The sequence below is a fragment of the Bos mutus genome, chromosome 5 (genome assembly GCF_027580195.1).
Source record: "Bos mutus isolate GX-2022 chromosome 5, NWIPB_WYAK_1.1, whole genome shotgun sequence".
Taxonomy (NCBI): domain Eukaryota; kingdom Metazoa; phylum Chordata; class Mammalia; order Artiodactyla; family Bovidae; genus Bos; species Bos mutus.
Window position 1 is genome coordinate 11619568 of NC_091621.1, and position 27821 is coordinate 11647388.

Genomic DNA, 27821 nt, shown 5'->3' on the forward strand with positions numbered 1-27821 from the left:
TTGATTAGGATTGTATTTGCATAGTCAGCTTTAATTTATTCCAAATAAGCTGACCAATTTTTGGTTCTTTGGCTTACAAGGGTTAAACATTACCAATTCCTCTTAATTAGCTAAATAACAATTAATACAATTAACACCTAATAAACCTATGCTAGTAGTTAATTAGATGATCAAATGTTTTCCCTTTAAAAAACAAAAAAGCTACTTTCCCAAAGATATTTCTAAAACTGCATTCATCCACTTCCAAACATTTCACATGGCACAGAAGAGGCACTGAATATATATTTCTTCAAGTGGGCAGTAAAATCTTATAAGCAATTTCAAAGACCTGTGAACATAGCACAAATGTCACGAAGTGTCAGTTCTACTAATGATTTTATACCAGAACATAACAGAACCGAACTGTTTTGGGTCTCCCCACACTAAAGATTCCATGTCTTCTCTGCTTTCTTCTTAAATCTTTGGTGGAAAGATGTTATGTGAATTCTGAACAGCCCTCGGTGACTGTTAATTCAAAGTAACAGACTGACCACATGAATGGAAGAGAAATGAGACATCAAGAGATAACATATTGCAAAATGCTTTATGCAGAGAGTGAGAGGTACCTCCGAGAGCTTGCTTCCCTACATCATTCTGTGAGTATAATAGCTATACACTGCTTACCTAGGAACAAGAGGACCAGATTATTACAACTAGAAGCAAAACATAAAGGAGTAGACTAAAATGAGAATAAAACTCAATAATACACAAATCTCACATACAAAATGTTACCAGGAAACCTTACAGTTTGTGCTATTTGAAAAAGTATTTATTGCAATGACAAAACTAGAGGTTAATTACTTTTTTATTATTGAATTATATTGTAAAGTCTACATCTACAATTTTAATCAGGAAGAAATGCTTTGCATTTACATCAAGGACACATTTATTCTAGTGGAATTAAACAGACACAGACAAAAGACCAAGTACACATTAAAAAAAAAAAAAAAAAAACTATATGTTTTACCCGGTCCTACTTTTGCTAGTTTGGACCATACCTTTTCTACTAGAAAACTGATCTCACATACATGTTAAGTCTGATTTATCCTCCCACATTTCTGAACATTAAATGCAGCTTCTCACAATTTCTAATTATAAACAAAAGATGGGAAACATAGTTTACAAACAAAGTAAGTAAAAGTAGACTGCTATTACTGTATAGAGGCAACGCTGAGTAAAACGTACTCCCTCTGTGGCTCATCTCAAAATACTTTTACTTGGAGAGGCAAGCATGTCTCACCTAGGAGTAAGTTTCCCACTGCCTTTGCAGCGACCAGACCTGCAAATGTTTCTGGTCAACTGCAAAGTAAGTGGAAAATGACTACAAAATATCTAAAAGCTAAATGTCACACAAGGGCTGATGCAAATCAAAATTGTGTGCTGATCTAAATATACATCTTCAGCTTTTTCTTTTTAAAAAGTATCTATTTCAGATGATATTTAAAAATAACTTACGTTTTTAATGTGCTTTATTGTCAATGACTGTAAAGTTGAAACAAATGATTAAGTCAAATTTTTGTTTTACTTGATTCTATAGAAATTTCAATTACCCACTACTTTACCAAAGTTATACATGAGGTAAGTTTTAGCTAAAAAAAATAAATCAACCACAAGGATAAAATTAACCATTTCAAGAGTAAACAAAAATCATAATGCCCGCCTCAATTTCAGAGTTTATAAATTTATATGTTAACTACTGTATATCCAAGGAAAGTTTGTAATGTAGCTTAAAAGCACATCCTTTTTGCACTTTCAAATCAAATTATGGGAAATACAGGGCAAAAAACCTTGGCAAAATTTGTTTTTGGTAACAGAAGATAATTCAGTAATGAATCCAAATGGAATCTAAGACTGGTGTTTAAAATTTCTAACTTCTAAATACACACACAATTATCTAAAAAGTATTTTGGTAACAAATTGGATTGATAGAATAAAATGTCCTGTAAATAAAAAGTACAAGTTTCCAATTATAGCCTTATAGCTAGCCAAACAGTCTTTAAAAACATGTACAGCCAGCTAACAGTTCTGTAAAACACACATGTTGCCCTGATAGACTCCTGCTAAAATCAACGTCATTTAAATGGGTCTTACTGAAGTAGGACACTCATGATACTAGCTATCTTTTAAAAAGTGAGTACAATAGGGCTACAACAAAAACATTACTATTAAAGGTTACAGAAGAGATTATCCCAGGACTTTGCCCCAGAAACACCATCAAACTTTGTTGCAGTTACAAAAAGTAGAATCCCAAGTTACTTTTTCTCTTACTGAATCTCACATTTTCCATATCTCTAGTTTTTATTCAGTAGAGAGTAGTTCTTAAAATCTTTTCTGTAAGAATTCCAAGTATTTAAACGTGTAGCTTCACATTATACTGCCATGTTTTGCCCTTCTTGTTTCCCAAATGCACAAAAACAATATACATTTTTCTCAAAAAAGAAATAAAGATGTCCACATTAAAAAAATAAAGCCTACAAAAAAGTTCCAGAGCTAAAAAAGGTTATTCATATGGCATGAAGTGATCTCCTACTAGTCCAAGTTCCAAAACATTAAATGAAGTCCGCTTATATATCTTGCTTGCTTTCAATGGAATACTACATTTATTGAGGTGAAATCACATTTTTTTTTGTTCTTGAGTCAACAAGTGTACACAAATGTTTTTTGATACAGTTATTAAAAATAGGAGACCAAGTTGAATGTGCCAAAGACATATCATTCAGTTGACTTTTTTAGAGTCATTAGATAGAAACTTATAGAATGGATTTCCTTGATTGGTTTCCATAGCTTGATAGACCAGAAACAAAAAACCGGCCACAACAACAAAGAGCAAAATTTTTATCCACATGGGAATGGAGCGTCCCTTTTTTGTCTTTTCTGACTTGACATCTGCCAAGGGAACATACTTAGGAATATATTTAGATGAATAAGATTCCTCCATCCTGAAATCACTGAGTTCTAATGGCCGGCCAGCAGCCCCTTTGATTGGTCTGCGGCAACTAGCACTGTTGGGAGTGAAAGGAGGAAGAGAAAAATAAATATTAGATAAAGTTACGACCTAAATAATATAAAATGTAATATCATTTCTAATTTCAAATTCCTAATTCCTCAAATTCTTTGAGGTAATAGTAAAAAACTGTCATCAGTCAACCTATTTAAAACTTCTATACATTTTTCATTTAGATTCATGTTTTATTAGAAAATAATTATTCAGAGTATTATAAATAGTCACTAAATTTGCCTTTTTAAAGGTTTTTCAGAGCTAATATATTTACGAGATTAAGAGGAGAAAAAAAAATAAAGGTAGTTTGGTTGTGATTCCCCCGTGACGAAATAATTCAACAGATATCTAAAAGCAGTCTTTTCAATTAGTAAAGAGAAACACTCAGGAATAAAACTGATTTCCTTCTTGTTCGCTTTCAGTTTAGATTTAAAAATAAGAATTAAATAATACGTAAACTGATTTACTGACAACCCTTCAGCTTAACAAATTTAATTTTGGAATTGACTCAACTTTCAAGAATATGAACTAGTTAGTGCTTAGAAGAATTAAAGAGCTCCCAGAAAGAACATTTTACTTCTGAGAACAGAGGCACAATAATTTTGTGAAGAATTAAAATTTCCGATTATATATGAATATATAAAATAATTATGTTGTATACTCTAAATTTATACAATTTTAATGTGTCAAATACACTTCAATAAAGGTGGGAACAAATAAATAAATAAAAATGCTCTAATAGAATACATTATATGCTTGTTTCAGTGTATGTGAATACCTAATTCCTGTTGGTGTAGCTGCTTCAAAGGGAAACATTTCCTTAAGAATATCCCTTTCTACTCTTCTTTCCTCTGTTTTTTCTCCCACCTATTAAGAAACAAATAAACAACCAAAAGTTAAAATTTAATGTAAATGCACAATGATTAGAACATAATTTTAAACAGAAGTTACAGAGAACAGAATGCACTTAAATCTATCCAACTTTTACAACTGCCATTTTAAAATTCATTATTGCTTAATTATCCATGCATTTCCAAAGCTCTCTTCAAATTTCCTCAATGTGAAGATATGTTTATGTTGTAATGGGGATCACACATTCAAAAACAAAAAAATAAAATTCAACAGCTAATATGGCAGTGTTAAGTTCCCACTGATGCTTTTCATTAGCATTAAAAGTATATTGTTTCTTCCTATTAATTTTGTAATAAAACAAATGATCAGATATAGAACACATAAAATTAAGATAGATCTTTTAACAAATTTTAGTATATGCTTTTAACTACAGTCAATCCAATCTTCCTAAGAAACAGAATAATTTTTTAAACAACCCGATTGCTTTGCTAAATTACCGTTATGCCCAGATCAAAACAATCTTTGATGAAGAATCATTAAAATTTTATCATGCAGTTAGTACTTTAAAGCTTAATTTTATAAGAGTTAATTCAAGTATTATACAAAGGCACTGTAGAGTCCCATTACCTGACCTTTCAATGAAAGACAGTATAGCTTCCCCCATAGCCCAAGTAACACCTTCAACTCAGATCCATTTTAACAGAGGACATACTAGAAGCAGCACATAAATAATCACTCCCTTGAAAAATGGAACTTAAAGAGGCACATAGTAGCAAAAGGATAGTATTAGCATGTCATACTATATTAGTTACTTTTCACTGTCACTAATAAAGTATGCCTTCAAGATAATATATGCACATATATAGACACACACACCCCACCCAATTAAGAAAGCACCGCTCCCTCCCACTCCAAAAAACAAATATAAATATTTCTTCATTAAAAGATCAATGATAGCATCGATCTAAATTTTATTCATTTACTTCAGCTCTTGTCAATGGTTTCTTTGGTGTTCTTCTGGGTATGTCTGAGAATTCAGTGATTGGCAGAATAGGAGCTGCATGCTTGAAATTTCCAGTCACCCTATTGACAACCTGCCAAGATTCAAATTATTCAGACTCAGAATTATCCAAACAAAACAAAGACAACGTTAAAAGAAAAAAAAGATAGTCGATTTCTGTAATATTTGAAACTTTCCCTTAATAAAAATTTAGGCATAAGAACCTAAAATAATTATTCAGTGTTTCATATGTGAAGGAAGCCTTATTCTTTAAACATGTTAGCAAAAAAGTATCCTTATAACACTAAGGATTCTTGAACAATGAATTATATATATATTTAAGTGGCTATATTGAAAAATTCTAAAATTCAGAATTATATGGGGGAAATTAATTTAAAATAGGCTTTAAAACATTTTAAGTTTGAAGTCTGTCAAAATTTACCACCTCCCCAATTCTAATTAAAGGGTAATTCACAGAAAATACCACTTGTATATTATGAAACATATTTACTAAGGTTTCGTTGCTTGAAGCCATTATGGTTTCAGCTATGGGAGTACTCTCTGAAATTATTGCACCATCTATACGAAAATGTTCTGAAGTTTCCACCTGTTAGTTTGAAAACAAAATAAAAACAATAAATATAAAATAACCACTAAGACCCTACCAATCTGAAAACCCAATTCTAGGCAGTAAGCCTTGCATCACCCTTTTCCTCGGAGTTCTTCTTGACCCTCTTGTAGATTCCCTAGTTAATGCCTGCAGAAGTCCGCCTTTTGAAGATCCACTTGTCCATTCAGTCTCAGTTACTCCAGCTTGAGAATAGCTCTATTCAAGCATCGACACATTAAAAAGTCATATTCTAACATCAAAACCTTAATAATGATGGCCATATTAGCACACTAAGAATCCATTAATGCCAGCATTTGAAAATAATGCTCTGCCTTCCAAGTATCACTAAATGTAATGACTAAACATATATGCAGGCACCAGAGAACACTGAAAATATGGTAGAGTCCAACTATAGGAGCTCACATACTATAATAAAAGTGAGGGTGGGGGAACACATTAATTTATCACTGGCTCCTTTTGTGACTTGTTGTTCGCTATATGGCTCCAGTATCATAGCTGCATCTCTGGCTGTCTAAACAAAAAAACAGGCTGATCACGACTTGTAAGAAAGTCATTTGTTATATATAAGAAGTTAGTTTCCTTTTAAAAACAAAATGTAAATTTTATAACTGTTAGATTAAATATTAGTCTTATCATGTGGTTAGGACTGTTTAAATAGAATCATGTGAAAAGCACTAGATTAGTGCCTATACTTGAAGTTTTTGTTAAAATGTAGATTCTGATTCAGTAGCTCTGGAGTACCGTTTGAGAGTCTACATTCCAAGTATCACCTTATTTAACTTTGAAACCTCTATTACCAGAGGATTCTTTTAACTAGGGGACACCCATAAATGATTAGTTATACTAGAATATGCCTAAATTGTCACTTTTGCTTTCAAGCTAATATTTTATATAGATAACTGATGTTTTTAATCCAAGTTAGTGTCTACTGATTTTAAAGACAGAAATATATTTTACTCTTATCTTGGGACAAGAACAGTCATCCAGTAAGTAAGTTCATTTGGCTGGAAGCACTACTACCAAAACACCACAAGGTACACACTTTGTCTCACACACTTGGTTTTGTATTTATCTCTATTTGGAACTGAATTTATAAGCTTTTCCCCTTTGACTCATAATCTGAATCTTTGGGTTTCTTTTCCTACTACCAATAGGAAAAATCTGGTGAATGTAAACAATGTCCCTCAAAAGACAAATCTGTAAACAATTTACACACATATATAATGTGTGTGTGTGTGCTTAGTCACTCAGTCATGTCCGACTCTTTATGACCCCAGGGACTGTCAGGCTCCTCTGTCCATAGATGATGCTTAATAGTTAAAATTTCTGATTATTTGAGTAGCATGGAACACTAGTTTTAATCTGAGGTTCTCAATCCTGGTGGCACAGTATAATCTAGGAAGCTTTTAAAAAACACCAAATGCCCCAACCCCACCTTTGACCAATTAAGTCAGAATTGCTTCTAGACTGGCCTGGGCTTAACAAAATTTCGTAGCTCCAAAGGGATTCTAATCTGCCAGGGTTAAGAATAACTGGTTTAAGACAATGTAACTGACATATTATGCATTTCAAAGTCAAGTATTTTTTTCAAACTAATTCCAACACTGCTACCTCTTTAATAATCAATTAATTGCTCAAGGCCAATAAAAATAGTAAGAGTACTTGAAAAAGACCAAATATTTTACCTATAACCATGAAGGTAAATGGATGAAGAAATATCCTTTTCCCTTAAAACTGGTTATTTACCAAATCCCAGGACTTTCCATTTGTTTTATTCTGAATAAATAACTGAGATAATCTCATCAAAAATTTTACCAAACATCTCCTGAAACTATTATAGTTTATACAAAAAAAGTTTACATTTTTAAAATTAGTTATTTTTGACAGTAAAGGCCAAGTTCCATTTAAAGATTTTTAAATTTTCTTCCCTGAAAGAAAACACAAGCAACTTACTCGTTGCCTGTGGGAATAGCTGGCAACAGGGAAAGGAAGGACATTCTTCACTATAAATCATTTATGCTTTCTCTGAATCAGGTTTATTAAGTTCTCTGCTTGAGGACTGTCAACCAATTTTTATTAGTTCTTGACTATCACTATCTAATTTAGAATTAATCATCTTCACAGAAAACTATCTTTCACTGTGAAATATAGTTTTCTGTGAAGATGATTAATCCTAAAAAAAGAAAAATTTTTTCTACCAGAATCCACTATGAAACAAGTGACTTTCAGAAGTATAAATAAAAAAAAAATTACATTCAGTATTATAACTACTTCAAGATGGACCAAATAATCACTGACTGAAAAGAAACTCACTGTTATGTAAAATTAATAGTTAATGTGACTGCTGTATGCTCTGTGGTCAAAGTAAGAATTGTAATGTCATCTATGTACAGCAAGATATTCTATAGAAAGTGGTCAATTTATCATGGAGACAACAGGAGGAAGAAACAAAAAAATCTATCAGGTAAAAAGTTATTCAGAAGACAGTAGGTAGTTGGGGTACATGACAATGCAGGAACTAGGTTACTAAAGGAGGCCATATAAATCCCACTCAGTAATAATACAAGCCCTAAACAAATTTCTAACTAGTTTATAAAAAAGATAATCAGGATAATTAAAATCCACCTTACTAAGAACTACTGATTTAGGTAAAACATGACCAATATGGTTACTCATATTAACATCAAAAAACAAAGCAAAAATGGCACCATATTCCTCCAGGAGAGAAAGATACTCCCACACAGTACTTGTGGGAATTGAAAATGCTTCAACTTTTACACAGGGGAATTTGCTAACATCTAGAAAAATTGCCCAGTAATTTCACTTCTAGATTTTATAAACTGACTAAAACATGAAACAACACATGTAAAAAAGGCTGTTCGCTGGTTCACCTTCGCATTATTCAGAATACCACATAATTGAAAACAATCCAAATATCCACCAAAAGGAAAGCTGGTGGCTGAATAAATTACAGTAAATCCATAAAATGCAATACTATGCAGGGGTACAAAGCAATGAAGAGGATGGCTCTACTATATCCTGTTATAAAGTGACTCCCCAGGATATGTGTTCAGATTAAGAACAGAAAGACAAAAATGTGCAGTGTATTATTTACACTCGCTTCTTATATAAAAAGGAAGCGAGTGTAAATAATAATAAAGAGATAAATGTATTATTTTTCTGTAATGTATTATTTATCTGTATTTAAAAAAAGAAACAAAATACAAACCAGAATTTAATAGAAATAGTAACCTTTATAGAAAGAACAAAGATAGAAGCCAGATTTCTGATTCTTCTTTTGCCCAAATAAAACCACATATATTCTCAATAATTAAAAATAAACATGAAAGGAGAAAAATATTCTTTCAAGTGACTTTAAGCATATTTTGATTTTATATCCTTGGCATAAGAAAAACTGCCCCCAATATGAAACTGTAATTAGCAGTTTTACTACTAGTAGTAAATACTGTTATTTAGAAACATAAATATAGTGAAAATTACATAAGAAGCTATTAACCAAGATACTCAGCATAAGAAAAGAGAGTCAGAAGTTTTAAGACCTAGAAAATAGCCTACATTCATAAACTTGAGAAACTTATGACCTATTTTCTCTTTCTAAAAAATAAGTATTCCTAGCTCTACTCAGGCGTCCCTAGTGGCTCAGACAGTAAAGAATCTGCCTGGGATGCAGAAGACCTGGGTTCGATCTCTGGGTTGGGAAGATTTCCTAGAGAAGGGAATGGCTACCCACTCCAGTATTCTTACCTGGAGAATTTCATGGACAGAGGAGCGTGACAGTCCATGGGATCGCAAAGAGTTGGACACAACTGAGCAACTAACACTTCCACACTTTCACTAGCTCTACTCACTGAGAAAGCCCAGAACAATGACAACCCAGCAGGAAAGAACTCCTTGGCATCCAGGTTGTAGGTACCTACCTACCAAATATTTTCCACTAAAAGGATTAGGAATTCTTTGGAAAAAATGACTGACTTATAAGAGGCAGGAAATATACATGAGTCCAGGACTTCTTACTATGCCAGAAAACAAGAAATTATCAAAGACAAATGGGGTCAATAAAAGAGAGAAACCAACTCAGTAATTACCAGCCGCTACGGATGTTATGATTTGAACATGAAAAAAATAATGACTACAACTGATCATATATCAAATATATAAAAACCATACTAGTAAAAATATATTATTGATCACCTTTCAAAATGACTGGGCACTTAACTTGAAAACTGGCAAATAAAAGGCATGTAAGCAGTTATCCTGGCTCTCCTACATGAATTTTATTTCCAAGTCACTAAGCAATTCATAAGAGGAAGTTCTTTATAAAGGAATTCTAGTTATATAGGTAAAAATACAAGTCACATCCCAAGTACTGGTTGTGGCTAGAGGCTACTTAATGAATAGCAGATATAAAACATTTCCATCATTACAGAAAGCTCTATAGCATAGCCCCACTAAAAGTCTAACTCCCAGTCTACTGGAAATACAGGGCATAAATGAATGACCCTTGAAGAAGCAATCTGCCAAATCCACAAAGTGAGAAATTCTGTAGAGAACTAATCTAGTTTCAGCACCAAATGAATGGAGGAAGGGAAAACAGTTACAGCGGAAATAGCTACAGACTTAAGACAAACCCCAAAACACCGAATGATTATGTGGAGTTTGTATGCAACCTAATTCGAGTAATTCAATCATAAAAGAGACACTTCTGAAACTGGAGGTGATTCTATGAAGAATGTATAGAGCTTTGAACACAGATATGAAAGATTTATTTATACACACACACACACGCCATTATCATTCCAAATAAAAATAAAATCCAGCTATTATCTTTTAGAGGTATATACTGAAATACTGACATTTTAATGTGTGAAATGAGAGGTGGTTGGAGATTTGTTTTAATACACTTCAGCAATAAAGAACAAAACCAAAAAAAACTAAAAAACGCTGCAGGGTGCAGATGAAGATAAAACTGGTAAAATGTTAACTGCTGAGGTTCTGTGAATGGTCAAAACACTCTTTCCTCTACTTTTCTATACAATTTAAATTTTGTATAATAAAGCCATCATCTAAATCCTGCCTGCCATCTCCTAAATGTACTCTCTCCTTTCACTGTCTATCCTGTCCTTTGATTTAGATTCCTCAAGTCAAACAATGACCCCTGGAACCTTATTTAATATCATCCTCCCAACCTCAACCTCTTTTAACCTGGTATTTGACAAACCAATGCATTCTTCTTAGCACTAAACCATCTTGCCTACATTAACTGGACCAAAGTTCTCCATGTCTGTCTATTTCAGTGCTCCTCACCAGATCTTCCTAGTTTCTCTTGCTTTATTTCCTTATTCTTCAATGTGCCCCTGCAGCTCTTCCCTGGCAATAACAGATAAAAGGACAAAATATTTATTCCAGTCTTTGTTTATTAAACAAAATCTTCTTTCATTCAAAGTTCTATACATTGTCCATACAGTCACTAAGCTTGTTGCTAACAGTTCCAATATTGAAACTAATTACATCAAACTAAGAGACACATGGCTTAAGAAATCAATAACACTTCCACTGAGGATGTGTGACTTAAAAAATGACAAAGGAAAAATGAAAAAGATAAACAGTCAATGAGACAGAAAAAGGATAAGGAAAAGAACTCTAGGGATAGATCAATCCTTGATTAGTTAATACTTCGTAAACTGAATTCATTTATATCTGTGCTTAGTTTTCCCTTAGTTTCTACATTTTCCTTTTGGAAAACTGCACCTTGCCTCACCTATAAAATGATGAATTTTCATCTAGAATAAGGAAAGAAAACAATATGGTCTTAGGACCAGACTAGCTTCAGAACTGAGGGAAAAGCCACAGAATGTAAGACAAAAATAAAAGCAAAATCAAAGACCTAGAAACAAAGACACAAATGTGAAACCATTACCCTGCCTTTTATTGTATCAGAATTGCTTAGGTGTTTCCACCTTTTAAAAATATTGGCATTTCTCTTAAAAAAGCAACATGACTGGCTCTGAACCATGCTTAGCACAGAATCAAACAAATGAGACATTTACTAAACACTTAGCTTTTGCAGTAAACACAGGATACACTACTGACAGAACACACACAGTTTAGATTTCCAGAGTCATTTACTCAACACTGTATTATTCAATGCACTGGATTCTGGGTGTCAACTGTTAACTACAGGCTGGGACACAGGCAAATAAGTGTTGTAGCAGATTGCTTACAACTGAATACAGTGATCATAAAGCTAAAGATACCTGATTGTGCTCAACTCTTCTTTGCTTGAGTGTTACCGGAGTCTTTGCTCTGCCTTTCAGTGGTTCTCTCTTCTCAAGCTTGAGCTCTATTTTAGAGTCTGGAAATAATATTGGAGAAACCATTACTCTCTGAAGTACACCATAAACTGTGTCATCCTAACATTACTTGGAACCCTGGTTTTGTTTCCCTGATATGTAAAACAAGTCTATTGGTATTATCCCCATAGACCCAAATTGGTTAACTGCAATATCTGTCTTTAAAAACTTTTCTTTCTCATTCTTATTTTATTCCATTTTTATGTCATCCACTCCATAACATGATCACCACTTCTTCCGATTTACTTTTTTTTCCCTGGGACTAACAGCCTGAAACAATGTAAAATTCCAGAGGCTTTTCACTGAAAACAATTTAGAAGTGAGAAAAGGACATTAAAACGCAGTTACCATTTGTTTTGATACAGTGCATTATTACTAAACAAAGGTTTTTAAATTAAAATTTAGAATGTGGAAGGGAAAGTGCTATAAAGAATTTGAAGAATGAGAAAAACTTGCATGGTATCAAGCTGCTAACACAGTACTCTTGCCTGGAAAATCCCATGGACGGAGGAGCCTGGTAGGCTACAGTCCATGGGGTCACAAAGAGTAGGACATGACTGAGTAACTTCATTTCTTTTTTTCAAGGAGGTATCTTGTTCACAGATAAGTAAATCACAGGTCACTTCTTCTTTCCATAATAAAGTAACATTTCTTTGAAGAGAAGCTAGTGTATATATATTACTAAGCATATCACCATGATAGTTATTACCATAACAACTCAAATACATGTATCTTTTTATATGGTTCAAAATCCCATTCTCCTAGTCTTGATTTTATCACCATTTGAGGGGCTAGATTTTTCAAGAGACTGATAAAAATTTTAGTTAGCTTCCATACTTTTGTGGCCATTTATCAGTGTAACAAAATTAATGTTGTCACTTCTATTAACAAAAAGTTAATTACTTTCTTATCAGAGACAGAAATGGAGTCAATTCTTAAAACAAAAGCTTAGTCTTCATGAAGTCAATGGTTTCGCTAAAAAACAGTCAAGATAATTATGTGGCTTGCTAACTATCTAGACTAGCACTAGTCACTCCAGTCTACTTCCAAGTTTCCCAAAAATAAACAGTGATTTTTCCTTTTTACCATGTCAGTTCAGATCGTTCCATCTTTATTTAGGATTAAGGTATCAACTCCATCCCCCACTTCCTAGTAATTCTATTAATGGCTCTATTATCTATGGGACAATCCTTAACAAAGTCTTTTGTCCGTTAACTCAGAATCTTAAGAATTAGAAAGCACAAAGTAAAGAACCCAACAGTAGTTAGCAGAAATTCAGTTACACAAATTAGTTATCTGGTCACAGACTAGTTTCTCTTACAAACTTAAATTTCAATAGCTGATAAAAAACATGATCCTCATGAACTATACTTCAGTTAAAAAAAAAAAACCCATGGTCCTCAAATAGAAAACAAAAAAAAAATCTGAATATTTTCAGCTATACCATTGGAATGTCAGGTAGTTTCTATGAGGAAATGGAAAAGGCACGTTCATCCACAAATATCTAACTTGCTGAAACTCCAAGAATAAAACACACACATACAACATGTTTGTGGAGACCACACAAAACTGTTCCAATTTAACAACTTTATTGAATTTGCAGAAGCATTCTACAGTTACACATTTAAAAAATCACAGAGTACTTAATAGGTACATGTATACATGTACATTTCAAAAGACAAATAACAAAATTACTCCCAGAAAGCTGCAAAGATGGACAGGTTAGTCTAAGAATATAGTAATAGCTGTAAGTCCCAAGAGACTGTATTTTGCTTATACTTAATCTACTATTTTCCATAAAAATACAAAGAAATTCAATAATCAAGTGCCTCTACAATTAGACTCTCTCATCTTACAATCATAGAAATGAAAACAAAGAATAATATACTGCTTTATATTGACACATAGAAACTGGTATACAGTATGATTTCTTATAACTTAAAAAAAACTAATAAAATTGCTTTGAAAATTTAGCTTAGATTAAGCCAAATCATCCATGAATTACTACACACCTTAGGAGTGTAAGTTCCATCTTTCTTAATTCATTTGACTATAGTTTTACAGTTATGGTGAGACTGCAGTATCCCAGAATACTATGGTCTAGAGCAGTATTTCTCAAAGTGTGGTCTACCAACTGTTTGCTACCAGTCCATGAAAAAATGAGGCATTTGCACTGGAATGTAAATCAGCACACTGTCTGTCTCTCTCAATAAAATTTTACCTCAAAAATAAACCCTGTCATTGGTCTAGATTCAAATTCTGGTACATGCTTATCTTATCTGTGGATAAGTAACAGTTTGTAGACTGGCACTTTGAGTTGCACTGATTTGGAATATTATGAACAATACTATAGACATCAGCAAAAACAACATAAGTGAGAAGAGAAAATATGTAGAAAATATAAGTTCTGGAAAGCAAAGAGATATTTAGTAATATTTAAACCATGAAGACTCAACTTATAATCTAGTTAATGGAATTTTCTTAAAGAGCTGTAAGAAAACCTTAAAATCTTAAAATAGGAACAACTATTTGAGAAAAAAAATATGATCTAGAAAAGCTTTAAATTGTTAGTCTCAGGCTTTCTATATATCCAACTTTAAAAAAAAGGCAGTTATATGTAGGCAATTACCTTTATAGTTCAATTTAACTGGTAGAAGTTTGACAGTTTGGCATAAAAGTATTTCAAATTCCTAGAAAAGCTGCCAAGTTCCCCATATTAAAGATTACATAGATGTCTTTATTCTTAATTTTACTAGTGTTTATTTCCATACTTTTTAATTACTTTGAGTACTTCTCTTCCAAATAATGTTCCACCTTTAAAGGGCACAACAGCCAGCTTATTCTTAGAAGCTGGATTTATTCTGCAATCCTTTAGCCAGAGATGTCGGCGGCCTAAAGTGGAAGATCCCATGGTATGGGCAGCCATCTTTACCTCATCAAAGGCAGCTTCACAAAGGAATGAGGCTGCATCATATGCTCTGCTTAGCAATCCAACTGCCTGGTTTGTGCAACTAGGATCTGAGCTAAGAATTTGTGCAGCCTGACTCACATCTGCCTGCAGAGCCCGAGCTACAAAGGCAGTGTGGGTTGCAACCTGCAATGCTGATGCTGCAGCTTCATAGGTTCTACAAAGTGCTAAGTCCAACTGTTTATCACAGGACTCAGTGGAAGCTGCCTGAATACTCGCTGGTGGAGCGGCATGAGAAATAAACTCTAGGATTTCATCATCTACTTTTGGAACCGATAATATCCGTGTTGCCTCTCTAGAAGAAACTGGATACCTGCATGCCAATGAAGGCGGCTGCCTATCAATTTGCTGCCACTCCTCTTCAATTACTTTTAAAATAGATTCATGGAAGGGAAAAGATAGTTCGGGGGCATCTATTTTATCATGCTGTGATTGCTCAGACATTTCTATGCCTAAAGTAGCGAGTGAGTGAGAAACAACAGTTTTTGCAAAAGACATCAGTTCAGATCCAGGTGTATTTTGAAATGTCACAAAGGAACCTGAATCCTTTTCCTCTACTGACTTTTCACTGAATCTCGGTAATTTTCGTGGAGGAGACAGGGGTTCAGTTTCTCGAACATTAGATGGACCAATTCTCTTCCGTGTATTTGCTACATCAAGAAGAGGTGTAGAGTTAGAAGTCCCAGGAAACCTACCTCCTCCACCCTGGACCAATAGAGAATTGACATAATCTCTGATTGCCCTAGCAAGTGGTGGAGAAATTACTTGTGATTGCTCAGACTCTTCTAGTGCTTTCCTTTCACTGGAGACAACTGACTGATCTGAACCATGGGACCTCTTGGTACATACTGGCTGAATTCCACTTTTCTCTCCAAAGTAAATATTTTCTACTGTGTCTTTATAGCAAGTACTGGTGGTTTCTTTAATCAGTGAAGGAGAAGCTGCAGCAGAGACCAACATGGCAGCGAGTTCATGCTGAGGAGATGACGAAGAACTTTTCTCTAAACATCTATCATGGCTAGACTTGGAGGAAACAAACAAACCTCCAGAGGCTAACTTTTGGTCCCTGTCAGGCAAGGTTGTGGCAGTAAGAGGTTCCCTAGGTAGGTCTCCCTTAGAAGAATGTACTTTCTTAGCTGCCTGTTGTTCTGTCCTGCCCAGAGGAGGACGGGTGGAGATTTCAGGAAAAGAAATAGCCTGAAAAAATCCACCAGAGGCAGTAGTTGGAAGTTCAGAAAAAGGAACAAAATCCCTAGTGGACTTCGCTTTCTTGTGTTCTTTCTTCTTTCCTGTAGAGGCAAAAGAGGCAGGAAGTTTAAGCATTACTGTGTTTAATCTGATTCTACTCTTTGCCTCTTTGCTAACATAGTGGTGAAGGAAAAGACTCTATATTTCATATTCAGAACAACCAATCTGACAGATTGTGCCCTGACAGGCAATGCTTATAGAGATATAACCAATTTGAGTCATTAAATAGTCATGAGCTAACAAACAAGTCATATGAATTAAAAATTTATAAGTGTCAAGTTGTCATATAATAAATTTTAAAAGGTTGTTTATTTCACATATTACTTGAAAAATATTTAAATACCATGGCCAATTTTCCTTAAAATAGCCCACAAAAAGTATGTCAAATTTACTATAGTTGTCTTGAAATCAGATCTTCTAGCAAAAATTATAAATTTAAATGCTTATCAATAGAGAACAGAGAAAACATGCCATATGTAAAGACTACTGCTATATGAGAAATAAACCAGACATATGTAATAAATCGAAAAGAGATCTTAGTAATATAACACAGAATAAAGAAAAACAAGTGGTAAGATTTAGCATGATATCACACTGATTTTTAAAAAAGTACAAAATAATACCACAGACAGATGTATATGAAAAAGTATTTTAAAATAGGCTGCAAAAATAAGCATCAAATTAATGATAGTGTTTGCTTCTGTGGAGATGTTACTCGGAAAGGAGTAAGCGGGGAAACTGTCTCTACTCGTAACACTTTTTCCTCTTAGAAAGATGAGACTTGCGGCAAAAAAGATAAGGATACCTGGCAATTTTATGTGACAAAAATTAGACATCTGTACTTTTCTGTTTCTTAGAATTCTCAACAAAAGGTATTAAATCAAATTACTTGGAGGACTAATCATGGGAACAAAATCTACATATATCTTGGTAATATTATTTAAAATTTTATCTTCATGTTTATTATATCTGATGAATCTGAAAAATTTTTATTTTTTTGATTATATAGTTTATTAACATCACAAAATTTTACCTTCTTCATTGTCACTGTATCTGTCAGAGTCATTACTTCCATTCTGTCTTGTATTTTCCACTGAAGAAGAAATTGTTGGCAGAGGAGTAGAAGATCTAGATTCTGTTCCTTGTTCCCTCAGTTTCAACAGCTTTTTCTCATATAGTTTCCTGGTTGTTCCTGCATTAAGGCAGAACTTGTTTTATTACTTGTATTGTCTTATTTAAAGATTCAGCTCAGACATTATCTTTGGAAACATTAAAATGCTACTTTTCACTGTTTCTTCTTCTAAACTTAAGTGCTTAAAATATTTTCTAAAACAGGTTTTTCTCCTGAGATTTTAATACATGATTATAACAGTGTTTTTTTCTTTTTAGTAGCATGGGATACACAATAGACTGATTTAGGTCTTAAGGATATCCTACTACTGAAGAGCCACCTATGACTGAGTATCTTTGAGTGAAAAGTTTTGAACTTTGTGTAATTTCTCTAGTACTATGTAGCGAGTGTTGTCACTTTAGTCGTGTCTGACTTTTTGTGACCCTATGGACTGCAGCCCACCAGGCTTCTCTGTCCGTGGAATTCTCCAGGCAAGAACACTGGAGTGGGTTGCCATTTCCTCCTCAGGGGTCTTCCCGACCTGGGGATAAAACCCACATCTACATCTCCTGCACTGGCAGGCGGGTTCTTTACCACTAGCACCACCATAGTATTTGCCTTTGTAGAAAAATGTTTATAAACAGACTGTACTCTAAATTATTATGATTTAAACCCCATAATTCTAAGAGATTAATATGCCTATAAAACGTCATTCAGTTATGGAAAAAGCCCTGTAAAGTCAAAATTTTAAATTCAATATATTTGACACACAACACAGTAAACTTAAGATGTTAAATCATATTTAAATGTACTGCTGCAGTAAAAATAACCTTTTATGGAAAATGTGTTATAAACAGAAATTATACACCAATTAGATGGCAAAATAAAATTGATTATAAATAATTTAGTTAAACATCAATGACAACCAAAAATATTTTACGCTAATGTATATCTTTCCTTGATTTCTATAAGAGGAATAACATGATAAACATGTTTTCTAGAAACAATGTGCACCTCAGAATGCTATGTATAAAAGTAGTCTTAAGATGAAGAGCTGGGGAAGGGGAAATAGAGAGCTGTATTTAACCTTTCAGTTATACAAGATGAATAAGTTCTAGAAATCTAAGTATGGCTTGGGCTATAGTTAACAATGCTGTATCACATCCTTGAAATTTGCTAAGGTAGATCTTTGCTCTCACCACACATACACACATAAAAAGAAAACCATATGAAGTGATAGATATGTTAATTAGCTTGATTACGGTGATCATTTCACAATGTACAGGAAGTTGTACACCACATATGTACAACATGTTTGTCAATTATACCTCAATAAAGCTGGGGAAAAAAACAAACAACTGGCATATCAACATGTAATTTAATATGTTTGATACACAATACACAGGTTCCAACATCTCCTTTTATAATTTTAAATGAAAAATATAAAAAGTGTATTTATTGTCTGTTCGTAATTATATTAATAGGCTTACTATCATCCATTTGGAAGCAGTACATTAATTCTTATTTGCAACTATACCTACAGATAAAAACTCACAAATCTACAGTATTCAAAATTTTATATAACTGAGAAGATCAAATAGAACTTTCTCATCTTGAGTTTATTGCCAACACCCTCCAAAATTAAGGCATATCAGCCTTGCAAACTTAATGACTTAACAATAACCAAATGATGAAAATCCAGGGTATTTACTTTCAAGTTTTCTCTTTTCAGTTTGTTCTTTAGGGTATCCTTCTTGAATTATAATTAAGACAAGATTTTTTAAACCACATTTTTAATGATAACTAAAAGTGGGTACTATGCTGGGAATTTAATAACTTGAGTTATATTAACAAGTCTGTCACTAACTTACTGATTTGGATTAATCTGGCCAGCTATGTTACCTAAGATTTTCCTCAACTGTTATGTAAGACCCATCATGTCTCACCAAGCAATATGATACGGGCACAAAACAAAACAATCTCAACAGAGTAATCTTGAGGATTATATAGTTAAGATTATATAGTTCAATTGTCTAACTTTATTTCCCCCATCTATATTTATATTTAGGGAAACTAAAGTCTTGGTCATAAAAATAATTAATGACAGGCCCTTAGAACAAAAACTCTACCTACTAGACAAGAGGGGAAAACAATTTTGGGGACTGCTTCATAAAAGGATACTTGAAACTTAATCAGCTTACCCACAATAGGACCAGGGTTCACTCCGTATTTCACAAGCTGGTCCAGAAGATCTTCGTTAGAGAGCTCTGTTACATCTAGATCATCTTTATCTTCTGGTCTGGGTTTATCAGTTTTCTTTGTGGCTTTCTGTAAACAAAGTCCAATTATCAATTCCTAATTAAAATTTCCAAATTAAGAAATTTTCATTTACTATATAACTAACACTGCATATAATAAACATGCAAATTTATCTTCAGGCTAACTTATGCTACAGTAGGGCTTAGCAATTTGATTAATTTAAAAGCAACTCATTATTCAAAAGTATTTTGTAAGTTCAATTATAATTATACAAACCTAACAAGCCAAGCAAGTAACTCAAATTTTAGTTATTACTGTTAAAATAGTCGATTTTGGTTAACTTATCTAAGAAGAGGTGATGGCACCAAAAATTCGAAAGAGCAAGTCTGGGTCTGAACATTTTCATTCAGATATTCCTAAATAACAATTACTACTGGCTTTTCAATAATTCTTGACAGTTTAAACCAGCAAACTTTAAGACTTTACCATAAAGGTTTACTCATGTTATGTATAAAAATGATTGCTTTTAAACAAGCATACTGGAATTTAGGAAGCCCAAACAGATATTCTTTTTTGTATATAGTGACTTTAGTAGCCAGTTTTTTGACACATGAAGGAAATCAGACTTTATGAATACCTATCACCTCTGTTACTGCTTTGTTACCACACAATCTACATGATCATTTCACTAAGACTAGCTGAAAAATGTGGAACAAATGCAGAGAAAAAAAATCTAAAGGTGGTTTTTAAAATAATTTAAGGAATAGCATTATTTACTGGAAAAACTATATAAACTTCCAAGGTTCAACAGGGGAAGGAAGTGAAAGTCTGGTTACCTTTTAGGGTTGTGGCAAATAGCTTTACAAATGTCTCAGTAATCCCAGAAAGCATCAGAGTACTGAATATAAATGGTTGTTTAAATAATGGCCACAAATATCAAAGTCAATGTAGGCCCAGATTACTATTTAAGGCAGAAGAGTCAATACTGCATCCTAGAAATATTTTATGCAAAATGGCGAAAATCATAAAGTTGTATGGGCTGTTTACTTTCCAATGATGCTGAGGGGGAAAGAAAAGCCAGGCATTATTTGGTCACGTACTAGAATTTGTTTTTCAACCAAACAAAAATGTGAAATAACTTTATATAAAGAGCATAAATTATGACCAACCTAGACAGCATATTAAAAAGCAGAGACATTACTTTGTCAACAAAGGTCTGTCTAGTCAAGGCTATGGTTTTTCCAGTGGTCATGTATGGATGTGAGAGTTGGACTATAAAGAAAGCTGAGCTCTGAAGAACTGATGCTTTTGAACTGTGGTGTTGGAGAAGATTCTTGGGAGTCCCTTGGACTGCAAGGAGATCCAACCAGTCCATGCTAAAGGAGATCAGTCCTGGGTGTTCATTGGAAGGACTGATGTTGAAGCTGAAACTCCAATACTTTGGCCACCTGATGTGAAGAGCTCTTTTGAAAAGACCCTGATGCTGGAAAAGATTGAAGGCAGGAGGACAAGGGGACGACAGAGGATGAGATGGTTGGATGGCATCACCGACTTGATGGACATGAGTTTGGGTAAACTCTGGGAGTTGGTGATGGACAGGGAGGCCTGGCGTGCTGCGGTTCATGGGGTTGCAAAAAGTTGGACACAACTGAGCGACTGAATGGAACTGAACTGAAAGAGCATAAAAAGAACAGTGTCATCAACACAAGAGAAATTGTTGACACAATTTTTTAAGTGTCGTGAAAAATTACCAAGGGTACTTTTAGGAGGCTTTAAAATTGTACTCATCTAGGATCATCAACATCCCACTCCAGTACTCTTGCCTGGAAAATCCCATGAACGGAGGAGGCTGGTAGGCTGCAGTCCATGGGGTCTCGAAGAGTCGGACACGACTGAGCGACTTCACTTTCACTTTTCACTTTCATGCATTGGAGAAGGAAATGACAACCCACTCCAGTGTTCTTGCCTGGAGAATCCCAGGGATGGGGGAGCCTGGTGGGCTGCCGTCTATGGGGTTGCAGAGTCGGGCACGACTGAAGCAACTTAGCAGCAGCAGGATCATCAAGCTCAAATCTCAAAGCAACCTACAACTGATGTCAAAATAGCTGCCTAGAGTCTAAGAGTTCTGGATATCAAATCCTTGAATTCTTTACAAAAGGCTTTAAAAAAACAAAAAGACCTAATCCTGTCACCTACTTGAATTCTCCAAACAGACTGGGAAGAAAAACTCCATTGTGTAACATAAATACTTTAGGTATAGATCACTTGCAGAAAAAAATTCCTCCAACCACAAGAATGTTCAAATTCTCTTAACATCTATGAATTTCAACGTCTGGATACAGCCTGAGGTTTTCAAGAACTCTATCTTTGGTGCTCATCACATTCACTACTCAGTTTTTATTAGGTATCTGCACATATGCTTTACCTTTTCCAGATGATAAACTCCTTCAGCAATAGTCCTTCAGTCTGGTCTGTTATCAAAATCTCAGAACTTTTGGAAGAGTTGCCTCTATTTTAAAAAATCTTACTCCATTCTGAGTCCTAATCACGGGCCTGAGAATCTTTATTCTAATGTGTAGCTCAGGTGATTTTGGATGTAGCATTTAAGAGGATAACACAAAACAGGAGTACTGTCATATTGTAACCCAAGCATCTGAAATTAAAAAGAGTGCCTGACATAGGAAAAGGTACCTGATAGATGTTTCATTGAATGAATGAATCAAAGCGCCATCCAATGAAATTAGCCACTTATTTTAAAAAAAAAATCAATTTCTTATTAAGAAAGAACAAAGCCTTAGCAAACTCAAGCAGGAAACCAGCTTCCTTACATTTTCTTAAAACAGTGAAAAACTACAGCTGTACAAAGAAATTTTGAGTAAGAGTCCAATAAACCGGCATAAGGTAAGTCAAATAGTACAGGTGTTCATATTAGGGCACCTGAGCTTTACTTTTAATGAAAAAAAGTTTCAGAAAAGTAATGCCATTCTATGAAATATCAAATTTAATGAGAATATAAAAATTGGGAGTATACATATTTACCAAGTAGTGTAGTATACATGTTTATCAAACCAGCAGTTTCAACCAGGAAGAAGGAATCATTAGTTGTACCGATTTCTGCCTCCAACGAGCTTTGTTCCTTTAAGTAAATATGTAATCTGTTTCCTTTGGTCAAAAATACCAAGTACCAATTAGGTGCCAGGCACCACTCTCTAGTTTCTTCCCAACTACCAGATGATACTGGTTTTTTTCAACTTTAAAATTCAAAAGTTCTATGATATCACCTAATGAGCCACTCATTTAAATCTCTACCATTACCAGCAAAGATGCTGAAAAGTGAAAGTGAAGTCGCTAAGTCATGTTCAATCCTTTGCGACCCCATGGACTGCAGCCTACCACGCTCCTCTGTTCATGGGATTTTCCAGGCAAGAGTACTCGAGTGGGTTGCCATTTCCCTCGCCAAAGGATCTCCCCGACGCAGGGATCGAACCTGGGTCTCCCGCACTGTAGGCAGACGCTTTACCGTCTGAGCTACCCGGAAAGTATTAATATAACATTATTACTATAACACAGATTCTACCGAGCATTTATATACCAAATTGTGTTCTAAGCGCCTTACGTATTAACTTGAAAGAAACTGAAAGTCGCTCAGTTGAGTGTGACTCTTTGCGACCCCATGGACTCTCTAGTAGTCCATGGAATTCTCCACGCCAGAATTCTGGAGTGGGTAGCTTTATCCCTTCTCCAGGGGATCTTCCCAACCCAGGGATCGAACCCAGGTCTCCTGGGTTGCAGGTGGATTCTTTACCCGCTGAGCCACAAGGGAAGCCCAACTTACTGAATCTTAAATATCCTATGCGATAGACACTTCCACTTTACAAGAAAGGAAACTGAAGCCCAAAGTTGTTTAGCTAACTCAAGCAATCTGCATACTAAGTTACAGGGTAACACCTGAGCAGACTTTGTATAAATCACTTTCACAAACTTACTCATCCAATTCTGAATGTATTATGGTAAAACTGTATTGCTCTGGCATTAAAGGCAACAAAATTCAGAAATCCCATGTTGTAACAGCTATCATGTGCTGTAGTTGCTGAGCACTACACCCCTTCACAAATGCAACATCATGCAATCCTCAATCTAAATAGTTATTAGATTATTCCTATTTCAGATGCAAACTGAGCATCTGATAGGCACTGTTGTTTGAGATTATCTGAATAAAGGGCAGACCTGGGATTTGAATCTGTAATTCGGAATCAGAAGCCTGTACCCTTAACACCTCACTGTAGGTGGTCCATTTATGATTTAACATTTACTACAGAACATACTCCTCACTGTTCTGCTCCATGTTATTAAGCATTTGTTAAGAATTCATAATTCAACAGATTAGACCATTCAAAAATGCCATGCTCTCCTGGATCCCAAACAGCTACAATGTTTTACACCCTGGAACTGAAAGGCAGACCATCACCTCTGTAAATGTTTATTTTTGTCGAAAATATCGGTAATTCCATCACTGGAAAATACTGGTTATCATCAAGATGCATGACACAGAAAGCTTAGAAAAAAGAAAACTAAAAACAAAAACCAAACTCTGAACATGTAAACATTCTGTCCTATCACACCATGTGAGCCTACTCATGGCAGTGGCTGAAATGAAACAACTCCTTTAATTAAACATATTCCCCATAAACCCATATTTAAATTGAAGGTATACACTACGTCCTTGGCCAAATCCACATTAATGTTTGTTTTAAAATGTTAAAAAATTCACCATTAAATTTGGCTTTCTCCTAGGTTATAAATAGTCTTTTAAGAAATGTGACTCTAAGGACTTCCCCATTGGGTCAGTTAAGACTCTGCCTTCCAATTCAGGGGGTACCAGCTGGATCCCTGGTTGGGGAACTCAGGTCTCACATGCCGCAGGGTGGGGCCAAAAAAAAAACAAAAAACAAAAACACCTGACTCTATATTGTTATTACACATAGGGCTAACAATGAATGGAACGTAAACACTGTATATACAAGAGGAGTAATTGTATAAAAAAGGAGAATAATTTAATATACCGATTATAAATAGCATACAGTACTCTTATAAATTCAATATGTTTTTCCTATGCCTAATAAAAAAATCTATCAGACTCCTCAGTTAAAATAGAACTCATTTTTTACTTAATGTGCTTTAAAACAGAAAATGATGTTGCTAACCAACTACCACTGTTAACCTTCTCAAGTTGTTGATACCATTGAGTCCAACTCAGGGTACACATTTCTGAGTTTTACAGTTGTTCTCTATAAGGATTGAAACAGTAATTGAGGTACATGTTACTGGACAAAGGTTCCTTTAAAAAATTACTTTCTTTCACTCAGTTTATCTGCATGTGTGTGTGCTCAGTGGCTTCTGACTCTTTTCGACCTTATGGACTGTACAGCCTGGACCTTACGGACCTTACAGCCTGCCTGGCAGCTTGTCCATGGGATCCTTCAGGCAAGAATACTGGAGTGGGTTGCCATTTCCTCCTCCAGGGGGATCTTCCCCACCCAGGGACAGAATCTTAGTCTCCAGCGTTTCCTGCATTGGCAGGAGGATTCTTTACCACTGAGCTTACCTGGGAAGTCTGTTTATTTGCACTGTGCCGACTAATTTTGATAAAGTTCCTAACTTACTGAGCTAATCCAAGAAATTAATTACAGTGGTTGGTAGGTATACAGGAAACAAACTCTTGTAGTTAAGAGGCCATCATAGGAACTCAACGATGTTAGATAACTGAACTGAAATTAAAAATTTTTACATTCAGGTCTTCTTATACCCCAAACACAGGTCAGATTGGGACATCCTCTCTTCTAAAGTTGGAGAAAAAACATCAAAACTGAGATGGTTGTTTCTGTCGACAACAAACCATCATCAGAATAAGAGAAAATAATCCTATCACATACATACAACCAAATACTTCCACGATTCAAGAATGATACACCTGCACAGAAGACCAACATAGGTTATCAAACCAGTATTTATTTGGCACACCATATGCCAAGTACCGATTTAAGACGTAAGATTTTCAATTTCTCTAAAGCCCAGGCTTAAGATTTAATTAAATCTACATGTATGTATTATATCTTTCCTTCATTTCCATATGGGTAGTCCAGAAAACACACTGGATAAGTTTTTTAAAACTAAAGTTAAAGTAACTTTGAAAGAAGCAGCCCTTAATCAGTACCAACAACTCCAAACTCCATTTTTAATGTTTTACAAAGCACTGTACTTTACACCAATCAGTTTTAACCATATCCTATAATGATTTGAAGTGACAACCAGTCTTGTTAATACTAACAAAACAGCACATAAAAACCCACCGAACAAAACCCAAACTATTCTCAAACAAAATGCGCATTTGCTGGAGCCAATCTGAATTCGGGATTAAATATTTCAAACTGCAACACCAACAAAGCAGAATGTCACGAAATAAACATTTCTCCTAATTCCAAAGGCTCTCCTTTCTTCATGCAAATACACCAAAACAACCAACCCTCCCAAACCACTAGTACCTAGGATTTTCAAATATTTGAGCGTCTCTGATAGTCCTTCAACATACATTTTTAAAAGTTTGCTGAATTTAGAGAAATGCTGCCGCGCCAAAAAACAGCCTGGTGCTAGAAGGAGTAACCCAAACAAGAAAAACAAAAACCGTTCAAAAAGCCCTCCTTATGCAAAGAAACATAAAAAGGCGGGAATTTCATTTCAAAATTTGGTTAGATATCAACATGTCACAAATTGCCCTCCAGGGAGCGCTCTGAGACCCGCTCACCAGTCATTTCGGTTAATAAAGCGGGAAAACGCTCGAGCGTAACCTGTAGCCGTTTCGAGATAACCCTTCTCAGGGCTTTTCGAAAAGGGCTGGGAAGTCCCGGTCTCACTACCCTTTCCCGACGGCCGGGGGTGCAGGGACACCGAGCTGTCCGCGCGCAACCCGAGAGCAAAGCTAACTTCACACCGCACGACACACCGCGGCCAAGACGCGCGCCCCGCGGCCCCAACTTCGGGGCTCTCCACTCCGGCCCCTCCCCTCTCAGAGCCCGAGGCCAAGAGGCCGAGTCGGGCGTCCGGAGACCCAGAGGCCAGCCCCCTGAGCGGGTGGGGGGCCCACCCCGCCGCCGAGGCCCGAGGGGGCGCCCACTGCTCAACGCCCGCCTTTGTGGCCCCGGCAGGGCGTCCTTACCCTGCCGACGGCGGCGCGGCTGCGGCCCGCGACGGCGGCCCCGGAGCCGAGGACCGGGGTAGGTTCGCGCTCCTCGTCGCTGGAGAAGTCCGGGGGCCCCTTGCTGTTGGCGCTGGTGGCGAGCGGCGGCCGGTTGCGCGCCGTGAGGTGCTGCAGGTAGAGCTGCACATACACGTCTTTGCGCTGCTCCCCGGCCGGGAGCGTCACATTGTTGGCGACCAACTCACTCTTCAACTTCTCTTTCGTCAGGACCGAGGGGTCTTCCAGGAACTCCGGCATCTCGGCGGCGAATCCCCTTCCCCGCAGCCCTCACACCCTCCGCTCACGCCGGCGCGCTCGCTCCTCGCCCGGGGGGGGGGCCGCGCTCCCGCCTCCGAGCCTCACGGCTCCCGCCCGGGACTGACGCCTCGAAGCCCAGCGGAAACCCGCGCACACAAAGCCAAGCCAAAGGCGGACACAAAAGCCCCTGCAGGACAAGTGCGGCCCAGTGCGGCCAAGCCAGGAGTCCGCACCAACCCCTGCCCACACACCACGGCCAGGGGAGAGGATTCTCTTCGCCCACGCCCCAAGAAGGCGCGCCGCCATTGGCCTGCGACCGGAGGAAGCGCGGCGGTGATTGGCCGGACGCCTCGCGCGGGTTCCATTAGCCGCGGCGCCCTGCGAGAGGTGGTGGAAACGCAGTTTAAAAGCCGCTCGGGCGGGAGCCCTTGAGTGTGGCTCGTTTGTGTTTCCTTTTCCCCCACCCTTAGACGGCGGTAAGGGACAAGTTGCACTGCCTTTTGTGCGCCGTTTCCTCTCCCTCCCCCTGCTGGAGAAGCTGTTTTTCTCTCCGGGGTCAGTCGCCGCTAACGGGCCGAATTTCAGGGCAGCTGCGAGGACCTGGGGGCTGGGCCTGTCTCAATCCCGGGACCTTGGTTCAACGAAGAATAGCCGCAGCCTTTCCTCCCCAAACGCTAGCCCTGAAGGGAAAGAAAAGAAGCGAGGCGTGCTCGTGGACGCTCATCTTCCTCGATTTTATTTACTAGGCGGGGAGAGCGGGAGTTCAATCCCTGCCTGCTTGCGAACGCTTCTTTTGTTCCTGAAATTTAGGAAAAACCAGACCTTGACTACAGGGCACTTTAACCTGCCGTT

At 36.3% G+C, this 27821-nt stretch overlaps 1 protein-coding gene across 5 annotated transcripts; it reads right to left on the reverse strand.

Annotated features, from left to right (window-relative positions):
- Positions 1-786: 786 nt before the first annotated feature.
- Positions 787-27790, reverse strand: TMPO (thymopoietin). 5 transcript variants are annotated; one of them, XM_005905540.3, is made up of 9 exons: positions 26691-27768; positions 19420-19546; positions 17141-17299; positions 11796-11893; positions 5596-5715; positions 5401-5496; positions 4873-4983; positions 3816-3904; positions 787-3041 (listed from the first exon to the last, which is right to left on the reverse strand). In XM_005905540.3, the coding sequence occupies exons 1-9, from the start codon at positions 26967-26969 to the stop codon at positions 2756-2758; spliced, it is 1365 nt and encodes a 454-aa protein (XP_005905602.1). In that variant the 5' UTR covers positions 26970-27768; the 3' UTR covers positions 787-2755. The 5 variants fall into 5 exon arrangements, with proteins under 5 accessions (XP_005905602.1, XP_014336856.1, XP_005905603.1 ...); XM_014481370.2 differs by lacking the exon at positions 5596-5715 and having other exon boundaries at positions 26691-27767; XM_005905541.3 differs by lacking the exons at positions 5401-5496; positions 5596-5715 and having other exon boundaries at positions 26691-27764.
- Between the last annotated feature and the right edge of the window lie 31 nt (positions 27791-27821).

Bases quoted from the DNA above. Each gene is read 5' to 3' on its own strand.
- TMPO (XM_005905539.3), bottom strand. From the start codon at position 26,969: ATGCCGGAGTTCCTGGAAGACCCCTCGGTCCTGACGAAAGAGAAGTTG. The intron at 19,547-26,690 runs GTAAGGACGCCC...CTTTGTTTACAG, and splicing joins GCCGCGCCGCCGTCGGCAGG to AAAGCCACAAAGAAAACTGA. The intron at 16,149-17,140 runs GTAAAATTTTGT...TTGCCTCTACAG, and splicing joins ATACAGTGACAATGAAGAAG to GAAAGAAGAAAGAACACAAG.